This window comes from Panthera tigris, chromosome B4 (assembly GCF_018350195.1).
Source record: "Panthera tigris isolate Pti1 chromosome B4, P.tigris_Pti1_mat1.1, whole genome shotgun sequence".
Classification (NCBI taxonomy): Eukaryota; Metazoa; Chordata; class Mammalia; order Carnivora; family Felidae; genus Panthera; species Panthera tigris.
The window spans coordinates 64,407,181-64,427,718 of record NC_056666.1 but is presented as its reverse complement, the minus strand read 5'-3'; the positions used below and the strand labels follow the sequence as shown (position 1 = coordinate 64,427,718).

The 20,538-nt window shown below is 37.0% G+C and overlaps 1 protein-coding gene across 3 annotated transcripts in view; it reads left to right on the top strand.

Annotated features, from left to right (window-relative positions):
• Positions 1-20,538, top strand: part of PKP2 (plakophilin 2) — a 259,830-nt gene that overhangs the window by 192,540 nt on the left and 46,752 nt on the right. For all 3 annotated transcript variants that reach the window (XM_042992091.1, XM_042992092.1, XM_007090726.3), the window contains 2 exons: positions 693-828; positions 17,371-17,578. In XM_042992091.1, the coding sequence (XP_042848025.1) occupies positions 693-828; positions 17,371-17,578 (344 nt within the window). The remainder of the gene's footprint in view (positions 1-692; positions 829-17,370; positions 17,579-20,538) is intronic.

Genomic DNA, 20,538 nt, shown 5'->3' with positions numbered 1-20,538 from the left:
AGTTTCTCAGGATCCACGTAAGAGTGAAAACATATGGCATCTGTCTTTCTCTGTATGGCTTATTTCACTTAGCATCACACTCTCCAGTTCCATCCACGTTGCTACAGAGGGCCATATTTCGCTCTTTCTCATTGCCACGTAGTACTCCATTGTGTATATAAACCACAATTTCTTTATCCATTCATCAGTTGATGGACATTTAGGCTCTTCCCATAATTTGGCTATTGTTGAGAGTGCTGCTATAAATATTGGGGTACAAGTGCCCCTATGTACTCCTGTATCCCTTGGGTAAATTCCTAGCAGTGCTATTGCTGGGTCATAGGGTAGGTCTGACCAAATTTATTTTAAATTCCACGTAAAGTCTTATTGTGCCTTTGAAGTGACCTTTTCAGATGTAATTATCATACTACACATGTTTATCTTCAGTGAGTTCAGTTTCTTTCTTTGGTATATATTATGCTGCTACTTAATTCAGTGACATTCTCAGAGGCCAGTCTGATCAGAGGTGGAATATTTCTACTGCTAGCTTCCTACGCCTTCTGACCTCAGATGATGATTTTTCTTTTGGCTGAAGAAAAGCCAAGGTGTTCTAGGTGCTTCCCCATGTTAGCCAAGTCATCTCTGAAAGATCAGGTTGGTAGGCAGGAGGGAGCAGGTTTGGAACTCTGCTGAATCCGTGACTGTTTGTCTAGGAATGCAGACGTGGAGATGACTCTGGAGCGAGCAGTGAGCATGCTGGATGCAGACCACACACCAGCACCCAGAATTTCTGCGGCAGCTACTTTCATACAGCACGAGTGCTTCCAGAAATCTGAAGCACGGAAAAGGGTGAGTATCATCTTAAGTCCACTGTAAAATTACCACGCTTTGACATCCATTATGGTGGCCCTGCACACTGAAACCAGTAATTTAAGTTAAAAACAAATCTTTATTGAGTTATATGTCAACTATAGGTCAATTTTAAATAACAAGTTAATAAAATAAATAAAAGTCTTCATCGAGCCTTTTTAATTAAAAGGGAATATATACTCAGTACCAAAAAAAATTTACTGCAATTCAGAAACTTAGAATGTAAGTCTCCACACAAGCCTTCCCCTCTTTGTCTGTCTCTCCAATCTCCCGCTTTAGGACCAAAGCCAACAATTGTTCATAGTCTGTATACTTTTAGAGTTTTCTGATGAGAGGAGGGGGTTAGAGAGCTACCAAGAGCACACATGAGCATTTTAGACTATTGTTTTCTATATTTAAATATATATTAAATGTAAACAATGTTTTGCGGTTTTCTCATTAAGCAGTTATGAAAATGGTTCCATAGACAGCTCTGTACATATATCTTTTGGCATTCCCATAAGTGTCGTACAGGGCAGACCACCTCCCAGATGGAATCACTAGGTCATTTTATGTTTGTTTAAAAAGTGGTATATTTGTTCAGGAAAAAATCATAGTTGAAAAAGGTTTGCAGTGAACCTAAGTTTCCCTCCGACGCCAAACCTACCCCCCATTTTCCTTTTTCTTTTTCTCCTATCCTCTCTCCTCCTCCCTCCCTTCTCTTTCCCTGTCTCTCTCTCCCACATCATTTTTGGGTGTCTTTCCAGAGATATTCTATACGTGTAGAAACAATTACTGGGTGGGTTGGTTCAGTATCCTTTTTTGTTTAAAACAAAATTACAAATGGTAGCAGGTTATAGTAGTCTGCACTTTGTTTTCGTTTAAGGCTATATCTTAGAAATGTTTGATATATATTAGCCCTATTTCATTCTTTAAAGTTGCTACGTGGATTTCTTTTGTATAAATGTACCAGTTTTGTTTGTTCATTTTTTTAACAGCTTTATTAAGGTCCAATTAAATTTTACCATGTTTAGCCATCATGAAACCATCACAATCATGATAACGAACATACCCATTATCTCCAAAGTCTCTTTGTGCCCCTTTATAATCCAAACATCTGACCCCTCCCTAACCCACTTCCACTCCCCAGGTAACCAATGATCTGCTTTCTGTTACTATAGAATATATTAAAGTTTCTAGAGTTAAATATAAACTATGTAATATATATGCTTTTTTCTTTGGATTCTTTTACTGAGCTTTAATCTTTTGAGATTTATCCATGTTGTGAATATCAAAAGATGTGTGCATGTATGTGTTTGTGTGTGTGTAGCTGAACAGTATTTCATTGTATGGATACACCTTAGTTTGTTGATTCACTCACCTGTTGATGGATATTTGAGTTTGGGCTATTACAAATAAAGCTGCTGCGAACATATATGCACAAATCTGTTTTCATTTCTATTGGGTAGATACCTAGGAGTTGAATGTCTGGATGATATGGTAGGTATATGTTTGACTTTTTAAGAAACTGCCAAACTATTTATTTTACTTATTAGAGAGAGAGAGAGAGAGAGAGAGAGAGAGAGAGAGAATGAATGAGAATATCCCAAACAGGCTCTGCACCATCAGAGCCACACAGGCACCCGTTTTTCCTTTTAAAAAAATTATTTAAATTCCAGTTAAATACAGTGTCACATTAGTTTCAGGTGCACAAAACAGTGATTCAACACTTCCATACAACACCCGGTGCTCATCACAACAGGGTACTTTTTAATCCCCATCATCTATTTAACCCATCCACTCACCCACCTCCTCTCTGGTAACCATCAGTTCTCTATAGCTTAGAGTCTGTTTCTTGGTTTGCCTCTCTCTCTTTTTCCCTCTATGCACATTTGTTTTACTCAAATTCCACATGTGAGTGAAATCATATGATATTTTTCTTTCTCTGACTTATTTCACTTAGCATTATACTCTCTATCTCTGTCCACATCACCATAAATGGCAAGATTTCATTATTTTTTATGGCTGAGTAATATTCCAGTACTTTATCCATTCATCAGTCAATGACATTTGGGCTGGTTCCATAATTTGGCTATTGTTGATAATGCTATTATGAACATAGGGGTGCATGTATCTCTTTGAATTAGTATTTTTGTATTTGTTGTGTAAATACCTAGTAATGCAATAGCTGAATTGTACAGTAGTTCTATTTTTAACTTTTTGAGGAACTTCCACTCTGTTTTCCAGAGTGACTGCACTAGTTTGCATTCCCACCAACAGTGCAATAGGGTTTCCCTTTCTCCTCATCCTTGCCAACACCTGTTGTTTCTTGTCTTAGCAATTCTGAGAGATATGAGGTGATACCTCATAGTTCTTTTGCCCTTTTTTATTTGGGTTTTTGTTCTCTTGTCATTGAATTTTGTCAGTTCTTTCTATATTCTGGATATGTCTTTTTTTTTTTTTTTTTTCAAATATGTGATTTGGAAATACTTTCTCCCAGTTGTATTTTGTCTTTCCATTATTTTAACAGTTTTTGATTTTGATGGAGTCTAATTATAAATCTTTTCCTTTATGGACTGTGCTTTTCATGATCTATCCAAGAAATTTTTCTGTACTCTGATGTCACAAAGATAATCTATATTTTCTTCTAGAAGTTTTATAACTGTCAGATTTTATAGTTAGTGTATGATCCGTTTGGGTTTAATTTTTGTATATATTGCAAATGTAGACTGACGTTCCTTTTAAAAAAAAAAAAAAAACACATATGCAGGGGCACCTGGGTGGCTCAGTCAATTAAGCGTCTGACTGTTGGTTTCAGCTCAGGTCATGATCTCACAGTTAATGGGTTTGAGTCCCGTGTTGGGCTCCGCACTCACAGCTCTCTCTCTCCCTTTCTCAAAATAAATAAATATACATTTAAAAAGTATATATGCAATTATTTAGACACCATTTGCTGGAAAGATTATTATTTTGGTATTACTTCCTTTTTGTGCCTTTGTTGAAAAGTAATTGATCACATCTATATGAGTCTATTTCTGTGTCATGTATTGTATTTCACTGATGTTTTATTGGTCTATCTTCTTGCTAATACGACACTGTCTCGATTACTATAGTTTTATATATTAATATAGTTTTATATTGAAGTTTGCTAGTGTTAGTCCTCTGACTTTATTCTTTTTCAAGTGATTTTGGCTATTCTAGGTCTTTTACAGTCCCGTTTGAATTTTAGAATCAGCTTGTCAATTTATTTGTGAGAAAACTGCTGGGATTTTGTTTGAGATTGCATTGAATCTGTAGATTAATGTATGGAGAATTTTCATCTAAGCAATATTAAGTCTTCTGACCCCTGACCATGGTACATTTCACTATTTATTTAGGTCTTCTTTAATTTCTCTCAGCAGTGTATTGTAGTTTTTACTCCAGAGATCTTTCATGGGTTTTGTTAGATTTATCCCTAAAGATATAATATTTCTAAATGTTTTTACACATGGTCTGGGTTTTTTTTTTCACTTCAATTTTTGATTGTTCAATGCTAGTATACAGAAATATAATTGATTTTTTGTATATTGATCTTGTATCCTGTGACACTACTAAATTCACTCTAAGCTCTAGTAGCATATTTGTAGATTTGTCAGATTTTCTACATAGATCATGCCATCTGCTAATAAAAACTGTTTTATTTCTTCCTTTGCAATCTTAATGACTTAGGTTTCTTTTTCCTTTTTTTCTTTGGTACTGGCTAGAACCTCTAGCACAGTGTTAAAAGGAAGTGAAAGTGGACCTGTCCTGTTCTTGATCACAGGCAGAAGCATTTGGTTGTTATTGCACTATTAAGTATGATGCTACCTGTAAGTTTTTGCTTGTTTTTAGGAATTTAATCTGGGGGATTTTTACGTGGGGTTTTTTTTTTTGGAAGAATGGAAAAAATTTTATATTTTAGTATTTTTAACACCATTTCCTTTTCCTGCTCTTTGTTTTATTTTTTAAATTGAGTTATAATTGACATATAACAGTATATTCAGGTGTACAACATGACCCGATATATGCATATCAATGATTACCAATCTAGTTACCATCCATGCTCGGTTAGGAATTTTTTTCTTGTGATGAGAACTTTTAAGATCTACTCTTAGCACTTTGAAATGTACAATACACTCTTAATAACAGTCATCATGGTGTACATTACATCTTCTTGACTTATAACTAGAAGTATGTCCCTTTTGACCACCTTCACCCATTTCACCCATGCCAAACCTCCCACCTCTGGCAACCACCAGTCTGTTCTCTGTATCTTTGATTTTGTTTTTTCTTGGTTAGTTTGTTTGTTTGTTTTTAGATTCCACATATAAGTGAGATCATATAGTATTTGTTCATTGTCTATTTTACTCAGCATAATGCCCTCAAGGTTCATCCATGTTGTTGCAAATAGCTGTTTTTCCTTCTTACTTATGGCTGAATATAGTCCAATGTGTATATATATATCACATTTTCCTTATCCACTCATCCCTCAGTGGACACTTAGATTGTTTCCATGTGATAGCTTTTGTAAATAATACTGCAGTAAACATGGAAATTCATATATCTTTTTGAGTTAGTGTTTTCATTTCTTTCTGATAAATACTCGGAAGTAGAATTACTGGATCATAAGGTAGTTCTAGTCTTAATTTTTTGAGGAACCTCCATACTATTTTCAGAGTGTTTGTACCAAGTTATATGCTCTCCAACAGTGCACAGGGGTTCCCTTTTGGCCACATCCTTGCCAACACTTGTTACTGTCTTTTTGGTAATAGCCATTCTGACAGGTGTGATGTGATATCGTGTGGTTTTGATTTGCATTTCCCTGATGATTAAGAAGGCTGAGCACCTTTTCTGTATGTTGACCATCTGTATGTCTTCCTTGGAAAAATCTATTCAGGTCCTTTGCCCATCTTTTAATCGAATTGTTGTTTTGCTATTGAGTCACGTGAGTTCTTTATGTTTTGATTATTAACCCCTTATCAGATTTATGATTTGCAAATATTTCCTTCCCTTCCGTAGGTTGTCTTTTCATTTTGTGATAGTTTCCTTTGCTGTTTGATCTAGTCCTACTTGTTTCTTTTTGCTTTTGTTCTTTTCTTGTGGTGTCATATCCAAAAAATCATTGCAAAGACTGACATCAAAGAGGTTGCTGCCTATGTTTTCTTCTAGGAGTTTTATAGTTTCAGGTCTCACATTCAAGACTTTAAGTTGAGTTAATTTTTGTGTATGGTATGAGATAGTGGTCCAGTTTCACTTTTTTTTGCATGTGGCCATCCAGTTTTCTTAGCACCATTTGTTGATAAGGCTCTCCTTTTCCTGTTGTGTATTCTCGGGTTTTTTGTTGTAAATTAATTGGCCACATACGTGTGGTTTATTCCTGGGCTGTTTATTCCGTTCCATTGATCTGCATGTCTTTTTATGCCAATATCATACTATTTTTATTACTACAGCTTTTTAATATAGTTTTGAAATCAGAAAGCATGATGGCCTCCAGCTTTATCCTTCTTTCTCAAGATTGATCTGACTAGTCAGGATCTTTTTGTGGTTCCATATAAATTTTAGAATTATTTGTTTTATTTCTGTGAAAAATACCATTGGAATTTTGATGGGAATTGCATGGAATCTGTAGATTGCTTTGGATAGTATGCACATTTCAACAGCATTTCTCTAATCCATAAGCAGGGAACATCTTTCCATTTATTTGTGTCTTCAGTTTCTTTCATCAATGTCTTATAATTTTCAGTGGACAGATCTTCTCCTCTGTTAAATTTATTCCCAGGTGTGTGTGTGTGTGTGTTTTTAATGCAATTGTAAGTGGGATTGTTTTCTTAATTCTGATAGTTTATTACAGGTGTACAAAAATGCAGCAAAATTTTGCATATTGTTTTATATACTACAACTTTACTGAATTCATTGATTAGTTCAAGTAAACTTTTGGTGGGATCTTTAGGATTTTCTATATAATATGTCATCTGCAAATAGTGACCGTTTTGCTCTTTCTTTACCAATTTGGATGCCACTTCTTTTTCTTGCCTAATTACTCCAGCTAGGACTTGAATACTATGTTGAATATAAGTGGTCAGAGTGGACATCCTTGCCTTGTTCCTAGTCTTCAGAAAAAAAGCTTTTAGCTTTTAACCATTGAATATGATGTTAGCCGTAGGTTTTTCATACATCACAATACCAAGTTGAAGAACTTACCTTTATCCCTAATTTTATGGAATTTTGTTTTGGTTTTTACTCAGAAATGGTTTTGGGGGGCACCTGCGTGGCTCAGTCAGTTAAGTGTCCAACTTTGGCCGAGATCATGATCTCACAGTTTGTGAGTTCGAGCCCCACATCGGGCTCTGTGCTGACAGCTCAGAGCTTGGAGCCTGCTTCAGATTCTGTGTCTCCCCTTTTCTCTTCCCCTCCCCCACTCGTACTCTGTCTCTCTCAAAAATAAATAAACATTAGATTAAAAAAAAGAAATGGTTTTTGGACTTTATCAAATGTTTTATTCACTTATTAAAATATTTCTATGGTTTTTATCTTAATTTTGCTAATATGGTAAATTACTTTGGTCTTTAAGTGTTATCCCATTCCTGGGATCCCACTTGGTCATGATGTACTGTTACCTTTTTAAAATTAGATTTGGTAAAACTTTGTTAAGGCAGTTATACAGCTATATTTATAAAGGATATCGATCTTTTCTTGTAATGTCTTTCTCCAGTTTTGGATTGAGAGTAATAGAATACATTGGGAAGTGTTCTCTCCTCTTCAATTTTCTGAAAGTTTGATTGTAATTGGAATTATTTCCATCATAAATGTTTGGTAGAATTCACCAGCAAAGCTCTTGGACTTGAACTTTTCTTGTGAGAGGTTCTTAACCACACTCAGGACCTTCAGATTATGAGACTGGCACACTGCCTGCTGTGCTAAGGAAGCTATGTTCTCAACTATAAATTCATTTTCTTTAATTGGTAACAGGGCTTTGGGGGCTCTGTATTTTTTGTAATGAACTTCGGTAGTGTGTGTCTTTCAGAGACTTTGTCCATTTCGTCTAGGTTGTTCCAGTGCTCTTCATTGCTTTGTGTAGATGTCATGTTATTTCCCGTTGCCTAAAGAATTCTCTTTAACATTTACTCTAGTGCAGGTCCCCTGGTAGTTAACTTGAGCTTTTGTATGTCTGAAAAGGAATTTCATCTTTGCTTTTGAGAGGTCTTTTCACTAGGTTGACAGTTTTTTATTTCAGTACTTGAAAGTTGTTGCTTCACTGTCATCTTACTTGCTTTGCTTCAGACAAGAAATCATCTGTCATCTTCATTGTTCCTCAGTACATACTGTAACTCTCTCCACCTACCCAGCCTGCTTTTAAGATTTTCTCTTTATCACTAGCATTGAGCAGGTTGGTCATAATGTGCCTTGGTGTAGTTTTCCTTAGGTTTCTTGTGCTTGGGAGCTCACTGAGCTTAAATTTGTAGATTTTTTACTTTTCATCAAATTTTGGAACTTTGGTTGGAATTTCAAATTTTCAACCATTAATTCTTCAAAGATTTTTTTTTCTGTCCTTTGGGAACTTGTTACATATATATTTGGCTACTTGAAGTTGTCTCATAGCTCATCTGTACTCTATTCTTTTTCTTTAGTTTTTGTTTTCTGTATGTTTTCTTTTTTAGATATGTGTTCTTTGCTATGCTTTAAATTCACTCATTCTTTCTTCTGTAAAGTTTAATATGCCATTAATCTCATTCAGGGATTTTCTTTCATTCATAAATTGTAGTTTTCATCTCTAAAAGTTTTGAGTCTTTTTTCTATCTTCTATGTCTCTACCTAACATTTCAAGTTACTTGAAATCAGTTTTACCCTTTTAAATCTTGCTTTTGAGATTTGCTAGGTGGAACCAGAGCAGCATTTATTTAGAACGAATTAATCCCCACTTCTTAAAGCAAGACAATTCTGAAAACTAATGCACCATGAATTATGAGGTTTTCTGACTGGGTAGTGAGAATAGGCACTGTTCTTGGGCCTGTGTGACCATGAGGAGCTGTTCCCTTAAGTCCTTTGGTTATTTGGTTGGTTAGTTGGTTATTTCCCTGGCTTCAGGAAATTTTCTTACACACGTGCACTAATTAATACTCTACTGAATATTAGATGGAGACCCTCTGCAACCTCAGGAGTTCTCTTTCTGTGCCTCTTTCTCACTGGTACCTCTCCCCTACGGACTCTTCTTCTTGGATCCTGCACTGTCTCCTGAACTCTGCTTGTTGAATTCCATTTGGGTTTTACCTCACTACACAGCAGCCTGAGAACTCTCTCCATACAGTGATCTTTGACAGCAGTGGGGCTCACCTTGCTTGTTATCCATCCCTTAGGGATCACTATCCATCATTGCTACGTTACCAATTATCGAAACCATTGTATGCTTTGTCTGGTTTTTAAAATTGTTTCAGATGATAGGTAAATCCAGTCCTTGTCACTATTGAGTCATTATTAATTTTGATAAATAATTCCCTAATAAATTCCACCTAAGATTGTGTAGACTTAAACCCCACCAACATTGCATCATAGTGCCCATTTATATGTACCATTACTACCATGAGATTATTCTTTTGTGTTTGTTTTTGTTAATCTAATAAGCAAAAACAAAAAAAAAGCCATCTCTTTATGGTAAAAACTTTCCTGTTTTTTTGAAATCAAGACTAATAGTTGGTCACTTAATCAGTTACAAAGGAAAAAAAATTTAGTTATACACACATACCACACACACAGTTTGTCATAATCTTGCATAAACTATGCCCATTGTGTAATCATCTGCAATTTTTAGTTTCTTTAAAGTGAAATGAGAACTTAATGACACTGATTCATCTGATTTCACCCGTATCTGAATTTTTACATTTCCCGTAGTCTTTTACATTAATTTTGTTCACAAATAATTACAGAGCTTTTTAAAGCTGTTTTCCTTTATCTAGTCTTTCCAAAGCATGCAGATTAGTTTTCAGAGAAACAGAACTCTTTTCACCCTTAAATTTCATTCGTTTACCTAACAGGTAAATAAATTACATGATTACAGTAACAAGTACAGTTGGCCTAAGTACATTGGGAAACATGTAAGTTATACTTAGTAAATTTGTAACTCAACTAGTAAAAATTGGAGTGCAAAGCCCAACATAGAGTAACCTCTCAGCTTTGATAATTCTCAGGGAATCAGTAGGATTTCCAGAGGGAAACAAGAATGTGACTAATTCTACATATCAGTTAAGTAGAGTCAGGCAAAAGAGTTCTGTGGACTGTTTTCTCCAAAGATTTGTATCTCCTTAATGCTTGGTAGGAATTCATTATCTATTATGCGTAATATTATATATAATCCAGTGTTATGCATCTTATTGTATCTTTCATCATGCAGGATTGAAAAAGTCTTCTGAAGTCCAATTTGTCAGTATTTCTATTCATGACATCTGTATTTTAGGTATTACTTTAAAACCTATCCCCACATCTAGATTATTTCTCGTTTTAAAAGCTACATAATTATTGAGTAGTTCTCACTGCCCTTTGCCTGTATGTTTGTTCCATGGGAAGAATATGTAAGGATTTAAAAAAAAATTTTTTTTAACATTTATTTATTTTTGACAGACAGAGTGTGAGCAGGGGAGGAATAGAGACAGAGGGAGACACAGAATCCAAAGCAGGCTCCAGGCTCCGAGCTGTCAGCACAGAGCCTGATGCAGGGCCCGAACCCACAAACTAACTGTGAGATCATGACCTGAGCCGAAGTTGGGACACTCAACTGACTGAGCCACCCAGGAGCCCCAAGATTTAAAAAAATAATGTATTTACCTAGTAATGAACCCTCTTTATACATATAGGTGAAACGAATTCGGCTAAAAATTAGTCCTTTCTATGACTAACTCAGATAAATGTTTAAATCTTTTTTTATTACCAATTTTAAAAAGCTGGGCATTATTAAGCATGCTTTCATTTTCTAATATGGAATTACTTGAATTTTTCTTTTGTTTCTCAAATTGGGCTAGATTTCTACAATCTCTTAAGTTGCTAATTTGATTATAAATATCATTTTGCTTACATATGTGATTAAAGCTGTGCTTGCCTTCTTGGCTCTTTTTCTAAAACTAGGACAAACACTGGTTTTGAGAATAATGAAACATGAAAGTCACACTGAAACCTAAAAATACATATGCGTGGTAGAAAAATTTAAGTATTAAGTTATAACCCAACATGAACAAAATCCTGCTAATATTAAGCATAGTGCTATAGCATTTGAATTTATGTATAGAAGACATTACAGGCTCAGTCTCTGGGGCATGTGACTCTTGACCTTGGGATTGTAAGTTTGAGCCCCATGTTGGGTATAGAGATTATTTAAGAATAAAATCTTAGGGGGAGAGGGAAAATGGGTGATGGGCATTGAGGAGGGCACTTGTTGGGATGTGCACTGGTATATTGTATGTAAGCGTTGAATCATGGGAATCTACCCCCAAAAGCAAGAGCACACTGTATACACTGTATGTGAGCCAACTTGACAATAAATTATATTAAAAAAAAGAAATAAAATCTTTTTTAAAAAGGCAATTATAATTTGAATATAAAGATCAAAATTCTAAATCATAAACTTTTAAAACCAGTGGCAAGTTTTTAATCCTTATTTTATTTGATTAGGACTCAGCCCATTTATCATACTTGATCCTCTTCTCCTTTTTGAACCTTTCTTCTTTTGGTCCAGAGTCTCCTGGTTCTTTTTCCATTTCTCTGGCTCCTTCAGCTTTCTTCTGTGAAAAATTTATCATCAGCTGTCCCTTAAATGTTTATGTTCCTGAGATGCCTTCCTAGGACTTTTCTTCCTCAGCACCATCTCCTGACCTGCCTCATCCACTCCTGTGACTTCCATCCCTATATGATTTAGATGCTGATAACTTCCTGCATCTCTGCCACCTTCTCTCCCTTGGGCTCTAAACCATGTGTCCATCTATTTCCTGGACATCCCACTGAACTCCACATCAGCATTTCAAAAATGGGCACGTTAATTTCTTTTGCTTTTCCTCTCTACTAGCCAACCCTCCTTCTAACTTGTTCTTCCTGCTGGGTTGGAAGGCAGGACCCTTGGTGGTTTGAGTATTAACACTCAAAAGTCACTCAGGGAAGCGTGAGTCCCAGCATCCTAATTACCTCAGTGACCTTGGGGAGGATACTAACGTCTCTGAGCCTTGGCATTCCTACCTATAAAGCGGAAATAATAATCCTACTAGAAAGAGTTGTGAGAATGCACTCAGATCATTGTACAATGCCTGCCCCAATCTGAACATATTATTTCCTGTGTGAGTGGTAGTTCACCCAGGTGGTATGACACAAAAACTTGAACACAGACTTTCAACTTTTCTTTTATTCTTACCTCTCAACATTATTCATATTCAGGCAGTCTTCAAGACTTTTTAGTGCTGCTACTAAAAGTGTCTTGAATCTACTCACCTCTTTCCCTCCCTACTCAGCGCCACTATGCTAATCCCTATCACCATGTTTTCTGTTAACTCAGCCACTTCCTGGTTAATTTCCCTTCCTCCACTTTTAACCCACTACTGATACAGTCGCCTCTCAGCACCCACTTGCCTTTAGGAGGAAGGATAAATTTAATCTGCAAGGCCCTCCTAAAACTGACCTTATTTCCATTCCTGCTTCAGATCTCATCACCGAAGTTTTGACTGCCATAACTATCTTGCAGCATCTTATAAAACTCATACGAATTCATTACTCAAAATTTGGGAAATTAAGAAACAGACAAAAAGAGACATACCCACACTTCCCCAATATTGTTACCATCTTAGTTTTGTTCTCTGACTTTTTACAAATTGAATATGTAGCTTTCCTTGTAGGGATTTTTTTTTTTTTTGCTTTTATTTTAAGAAGCATGCACAAATATATGCTTGTTTAAAAAAATACAAAATAACAAGCAACTTTCATAATTTATATGCCCATCATTTCTTCCAAACTCCCTAAATTCATTTCCTTCTTTATGTCTGTGTTTGAGTGGAAATACATAGATATTTTATACATTTTTTCTAGTAACACTGTACAATGAGCATTTTCTCATAACATTAGCAATATTTTGCTATGTACCTAGCATGCAGACTGTTAATCTTAGATAATCTCCATTTGACTGGTGAGGGAACTGTAATGACCAATATAAAATATCTGTCAGTTCTAACATTACTCTGCCTCTCCCATGGAAACTTCAATCTGTGTGGATTGTGACAATCATTACCTAGTTAGTCTTCTTGGACATTTATGGTTTCAAATTTTTCCCTATTATAAATACTACAATCACAGGGTGCTTGGGTGGCTCAGTTAGTTAAGCATCCAACTCTTGATTTTGGCTCATGTCTTGATCTCATGGTTCGTGGGTTCGAGCCCAATGCCAGGCTCCACACTCAGCACAGAGCCTGCCTGGGATATTGGGATATTCTCATTCATTCTCTCTCTCTCTCCCTCTCTCCCCCTCTCCCTCTCTCCCCCTCTCCCTCTCTCCCCCTCTCCCTCTCTCCCCCTCTCCCTCTCTCCCCCTCTCCCTCTCTCCCCCTCTCCCTCTCTCCCTCTCTCCCCCCTCTCTTGCTCTGCCCCTCCCCTGTTTGTGCAGGCTCTCTCTCTCTCAAAAATAAATAAATTTTATTAAAAATCAAATAAATACTGTATTTACAATTACATGTGTGTGCATTTCAAATTCTTTCCTAATGAAGGTTATTAGAAGAGAATATTTTTGAAGTTTTTGACACTTACTGCTGATTGCCTTCCTGAAAGGTTATACCAATTTTCATGGAGTGATTAATTCTAATGGGAAGGAAAAGAGAAAAGGGGAGTGACATTTCACAGAGGTGGTGACATTTGAGCCAGCTCATGCAAGATGAGCAGGGCTTTGCCAGAAGTGAGGCAGAGTGGTCAGAGCATTCCCAACAGGAAGGAAGTGAGAGCAAGGGCACCAGGGCACAAGGGAGCCCTTGCCCCAAAGGAGTCAGTCTGTTCCTTCCGCTTATTTGCCACCAGAATCCTCATCATTTATTTTATAGTTGGCAGGAAGAAGAATCAGAATAGAGCCCTTCCATATATTTAGAAACCATCTCAAATGAAAGGTCTTTTGAAGTTCTGAGATATTAATGTTAGTCTGTTTCTTCTTTCCTTTTCCCAAAGGGAGAACAAATCCCCTGAGGATTCAGTATAACTGGGAAATACATGCCACCTCTCTCATCTCATCTGCTTCCCTGAATGTAAAGGGGCAAGGACAGTACATTTGGCGTTGGTTCTGATGTGTACAGGATCTGGAGCGCCTGGGTGGCTCAGTCAGTTAAGCCACTGACTTCGGCTCAGGTTATGATCTCACAGTTCATGGGTTCGAGCCCCGCATCAGGCTCTGTGCTGACAGCTCAGCGCCGGGAGCCTGCTTCAGATTCTGTGTCTCCCTCTCTCTCTGTCTCTCTCCTGCTTGCGCTCTGTCTCTCTCTCGAAAATAGACATTAAAAATAATAATGTGTATAGGATCCATCGCCAACTGTCCTTCTAGATCGATGCAATGAGGAGAATGTCATCAACTTCTTGCATTTGGTATTGATTTTGTATCAATCTGCTTAATAAGATGGATAAAAGTAACCTAAGTCTATTTATAAATTTGGGAGAGGTGCCAGACACTAGGGCGTCAAACTCAACAGTGACTAGAGCTGTAGCAGATTTCTACATTTGTCTGAGCATGGTGTGTCCACAATGCCTTCTTTCTGGGCTGGAGCAAGTGCTGAAAGCCCAAGGGGTGAAGGTGACAGGGTAAGCAAAGCCGGCTGTCCAAGCCCCCGAGTCCAGTTCCACATGCCACTTATCGCTGATTCTATCATCGCATCTGGAAATGCAATATGACCGGTAAGCCACATCCCATCATATTTTGAAGAAGGCCACTTAGGAGTTATAAATCAAGCAATAAAATATTTCTAAAGCTCGCAAAATACCTGCAGGACAAACAGGATTTTCTTTCTGCATCTGATGCTTCTACAGCTACTGTGAAGATTTAGTATAGCTGGCATTTATGAAGTTTGTGGAGTGTACACTTAACCAACTTAAAACCTAACTATGAAATAGAAATTGATGGAATTAGAGAAACATGTGAATTACAGACAATTTAAAATGTGCCTTTCTGCTCTTAAGGAAGTGTAGTAATGGGAATAGATGAAGTGATCAAGTAGATGATTTACTGGACCAGAATTAATTGACAGCTAAGAAATCTTTATCAGTAGCATTTTGTACAAATATATTAGAATGGCTGTAGACGTAGCCCAGCAAAATTGCTGTGGCCAGTTTACCAGTCGTGCCCTGTTCTGCACATGTCTCCTCTGAAGTGAGTTGTAAGTGGAAGTATTATTCCTCATTATTACTAGTAAAGCCTCAAAGAGACCAAAAGAGTACTTCTCTCGTAAGGTTCTCAACAAGCTATTAATTAGATAACATAAATGAAACTCTTAACACTATGCCAACACCTTCTAATGGTAGAAGTGGGTGGGAGAGTCATTATCTGTGTTTTATTATTATTATTATTGTTGTTGTTATTATGGTTATTATTTTTAAACTTTGACTTTTATTCTTGCCTTGCTAGTCTTCTCCCCAGTCCTAACAAAGAAAGATGTAAGATTGGAAGATTATGTCTTAAATCTCATTTATCTGTTTATGAAAGGGAAGCTGAAATTTGATGATACATAGAAAATATGAAAAGGTATTACTGGGCGCCAGAGCATGAACTGTGAAGCAGTTAGGGCATCATTCATAAGTGATGAACTTCAGCTGAAAGGGAACCTCCTGCCCATTCACAACAATAAGTGTTTCCTAAAAATTTCTGCATTAAGATGGTGAAAATGACTGACATCTTTACCAGAAGTTTTTACTAATTTAAAATTTCTGCATCAGATGCCATTGGAAGCCCATGAGAAGGAAAGCCCTCAGTCTACAACTTAACATTTTGCTTCAGCCACCCCATGTCCACCTCTTGACTTCTTTAGATAATATTTGCAGCCTAAAGTATATAGTCACATTGCTCATATTGCCATGATTTGACCTCTTCTTGAACAGCCATACATTTCAGAATCTAAACCATCTATTTTTATTCTTCTTTTCCTAGTGCTAACCCTTTCTCTAATAGAGAGCATGCCCTTTCTTGCATATTTGGATGGGAGAGATATTTTCTATTTTTTTTTTTAATTTTTTAATTTTTATTTTTTTAATGTTTATTTTTGAGAGAGAGAGAGAGAGAGAGAGAGAGATGGAGTGTGAATGGGGGAGGGGCAGAGAGAAAGGGAGACAGAATCTGGAGCAGCCTCCAGGCTCTGAGCAAGCTGTCAGCACAGAGACTGACATGGGGCTTGAACTCACAAACTGTGAGATCATGACCCAAGCCAAAGTCGGACACTTAACCAACTGAGCCACCCGGGTGCCCCGAGAGATATTTTTTAAATAGCATATCAAGGGGTGCCTGGGTGGCTCAGTTGGTTAAGCGTCTGACTTCAGCTCAGGTCATCATCTCACAGTCTGTGAGTTTGAGCCCCTCATCAGGCTCTGTGCTGACAGCTCAGAGCCTGGAGACTGCTGCTTCAGATTCTGTGTCTCCCTCTCTCTCTGCCCCTCCCCTGCTCATGCTGTGTCTCTCTCTATCTTAAAAATAAATAAAAACATTTAAAAAAATTTAAATAGCATATCAAAAGTGTAAAGTTACGTTATCTACTTAAATTAAGAAGCTTGCATAATTTTTATATGAAGCTTTTTAAATACCCTAAGCAATTGATCATAAAAATAGCTGGCATTTAGGATTAGTTTGCATTGCTACTACCAGTGCCATGGTAAATGAATCTTTATTTGTACCATTGATGGTGAGATCTGTCCATTTATATTGACTGTAAAGTTCTGTCCTGGAAAAAAAAAAAATGAAATGTTCATATAATTGTGCTGTTCTTCTATAAATCTCCTTACTCCTCTCATTCCAGCTCTGTTCATCTTCATTATGCTCAAGACTTAAAAAAAAAATTTTTTTTAACGTTTATTTATTTTTGAGAGAGAGAGTGAGACAGAGCGTGAGTGGGGGAGGGGATGGAGAAAGAGAAGGAGACACAGAATCCAAACAGGCTCCAGGTTCTGAGCTGTCAGCCCAGAACCCGACATGAGCCTTGAACCCACAAACCGTGAGAACATGACCTGTATGCTCAAGACTTTTATAGCTTAACTCTTTGTGTCCACTTAACTGGCACTTACCCACCTATCACTTTACTTTCCCCTTCAATTTTTTCATAGGTTTCAGTCTTCTCACATGTATTGTTAGCTCCTCCAAGAGAGGCAGGCACTGCCTTATAGCAGGTGTATATTGTATGCAGTGAGCCTCAGGTTGTGTCCCAGTTACTGTCTGATGGGGACTCTACTTGACATTAGTGAACTTCATCTGTTCATTCATATTACAACAAATGTCTTTAATGCTACATCAGAATAAATATCTGAAATACACATCTGCTTCTTCCCCAGGTTAATCAGCTTCGTGGCATCCCCAAGCTTCTGCAGCTCCTAAAAGTTCAGAATGAAGATGTTCAGCGAGCCGTGTGTGGGGCCCTGCGAAACTTGGTATTTGAAGACAATGACAACAAGTTGGAGGTTGCTGAACTCAACGGGGTACCTCGGCTGCTCCAGGTGCTGAAGCAAACTAGAGACTTGGAGACTAAAAAGCAAATAACAGGTACTGCTAACAGAATATTGAAGGATGTAGAACAGTGTACCCAGCTGGGTATGTTATGTCATCTGTTTTTCTTTTTTTTTTTTTTTAATTTTCTTTTTTCTTTTTTAAAATTTACATCCAAATTAGTTAGCATATAGTGCAACACTGATTTCAGGAGTAGATTCCTTAGTGCCCCTTACCCATTTAGCCCCCCCCCCCCCACAATCCCTCCAGTAACCATCTGTTTGTTCTCCATAGTTATGAGTCTCTTATGCTTTGTTCCCCTCCCTGGTTTTATATTATTTTTGCTTCCCTTCCTTTATGTTCATCTGTTTTGTCTCTTAAAGTCCTCATATGAGTGAAGTCATAGGATTTTTGTCTTTCTCTGACTGACTCATTTCACTTAGCATAATACCCTCCAGTTCCACCCACGTAGTTGCAAATGGCAAGATTTCATTGTTTTTGATTGCCGATTAATACTCCATTATATATATATATATATATATATATATATATATATATATATATATATATATATATATATATATATATTTACCACATCTTCTTTATCCATTCATCCATCAGTGGACATTTGGGCTCTTTCCATACTTTGGCTATTGTTGATAGTGCTGCTATAAACATGGGGGTGCATGTGTCCCTTCAAAACAGCACACCTGTATCCCATGGATAAATGCCTAGTAGTGCAATTGATGGGTCATAGGGTAGTTCTGTTTTTAGCTTTTTGAGGAACCTCCATACTGTTTTCCAGAGTGGCTGCACCAGCTTGCATTCCCAACAGCAATGCAAAAGAGATCCTCTCCGCATCCTTGCCAACATCTGTTGTTGCCTGAGTTGTTAATGTTAGCCATTCTGACAGGTGTAAGGTGGTATCTCATTGTGGTTTTGATTTGTATTTCCCTGATGATGAGTGATGTTGAGCATTTTTTCACATGTCGGTTGCCTATCCGGATGTCTTCTTTGGAGAAGTGTCTATTCATGTCTTTTGCCCTTTTCTTCACTGGACTATTTATTTTTTGAGTGTTGAGTTGGATAAGTTCTTTATAGATTTTGGATACTAACCCTTTATCTGATACGTCATTTGCAAATATCTTCTCCCATTCTGTCGGTTGCCTTATAGCTTTGCTGATTGTTTCCTTTGTTGTCAGAAGCTTTTTATTTTGATGAGGTCCCAGTAGTTCATTTTTGCTTTTGTTTCCCTTGCCTCCGGAGACGTGTTGAGTAAGAAGTTGCTGCGGCCAAGATCAAAGAGGTTTTTGCCTGCTTTCTCCTTGAGGATTTTGATGGCTTCCTGTCTTACATTTAGGTCTTTCATCCATTTTGAGTATATTTTTGTGTGTGGTGTAAGAAAGTAGTCCAGGTTCATTCTTCTGCATGTCTCTGTCCAGTTTTCCCAGCACCACTTGCTGAAGAGACTGTCTTTATTCCATTGGATATTCTTTCCTGCTTTGTCAAAGATTAGTTGGCCATACGTTTGTGGGTCCATTTCTGGGTTCTCTATTCTGTTCCACTGATCTGAGTGTCTGTTCTTGTGCCCGTACCATACTGTCTGATGGTTACAGCTTTGTAGCATAGCTTGAAGTCTGGGATTGTGATGCCTTCTGCTTTGGTTTTTGGGGTCTTTTCTTGTTCCATACAAATTTTAGGATTATTTGTTCTAGCTCTGTGAAGAATGCTGGTGTTATTTTGATAGGGTGTCATCTGTTTTTCTTAAGTTTCCCCAAACAAATGGCTAATGGGCTCATTATTATCTGAGAGGTGGCTTTCAAAGAACATTGTCACCCTCTGAGTTAAACCCCAGATTAAAGTCAAGTTAGAATTTTTTTTTTTCCTGAAAGGGAAATTATTTTGAGGCTTTTGCTCAATATTTTAAATTAAAAACTCTGCAACTTTGCATGTTTTTACAACTTTACAGTACTCACCACAGGGAAATTCTGCATCAGTTTACTAACAGCCAACTTTGTGATTTGAGAACGTGTAAGATTTCAGTATTGCCTCAAGTGCACAAGGCATTCATTCTGAAGAGACTCAGTAAGAACCACACCCAATTATTTGTTTTATTTATTCAATAATCCACTCGCTGGATGTATACAAAGAAAGTGAATCAGGGAATCAAATAGTGTCCTTATGTAGAGGATTAGTTTAGTCAAATTAGTCAAAATACAAGAAATGTTATTTCCCAATCCTTCCATTACCTGGACCCCCCAAAATACCAGCTCCCTAGCCCACTCATCCCTGCACCCTAAAAAGAAGAAAAAAAGATGAGAGTGGCCAGATGCGTTTTTCTAGTTCTTTACTTCATATTTCAAAATCTTGATTTGAACAAATAAATATCTTCTTTCTGCCCAATAGATTAGAAGAATGAAATAATCTGATAGAATTAAAGCAACAGTTTTAGTAATCCTTGAAATGTGGAGAAGAGAGACCTAGTTTTATTTAAATGAATAGTGCATGTGGTAGAGGAGAAAAGGGTGCATTGATGTTCAAGCTTAGCCCTCTTGCTGTCACCGTCAGCTCCCTGCTGATGCTCCCTGCACACGTTCCCGAGTGCAAGAGCATTACTGAGTGCAACCGTTGGTGGTATTGCCTTGCGGAAACCTTCCTTAAGTATCTTCAGGGGCCTAGGTGGTATACGTACATTTTTAATTTATCGCCAAAAGGTTTTAAGGTATTTTTAGGTATTATTAGGTGATGAAATCTTGGTTTTATAGATGAGAAAAGTAAGGCCCAAGCCCTTTTCAATATATCATATAAAAGTATTCTTAAATGATAATGCTGGACAGTGTTGTTTATTTTAGAAGGAAGTATTCCATACATTTTGTTATAAGTTGAATATATTCTACACTTCTGCAGAATATACAGCAATTTATTATACAACAGTTTTTTTTTTCTGTTTTTAAAAATGTTGTCATTCTATCTTCTCTGCCCATTTATATCTTAAAGTAATCACATATTTTTCTATC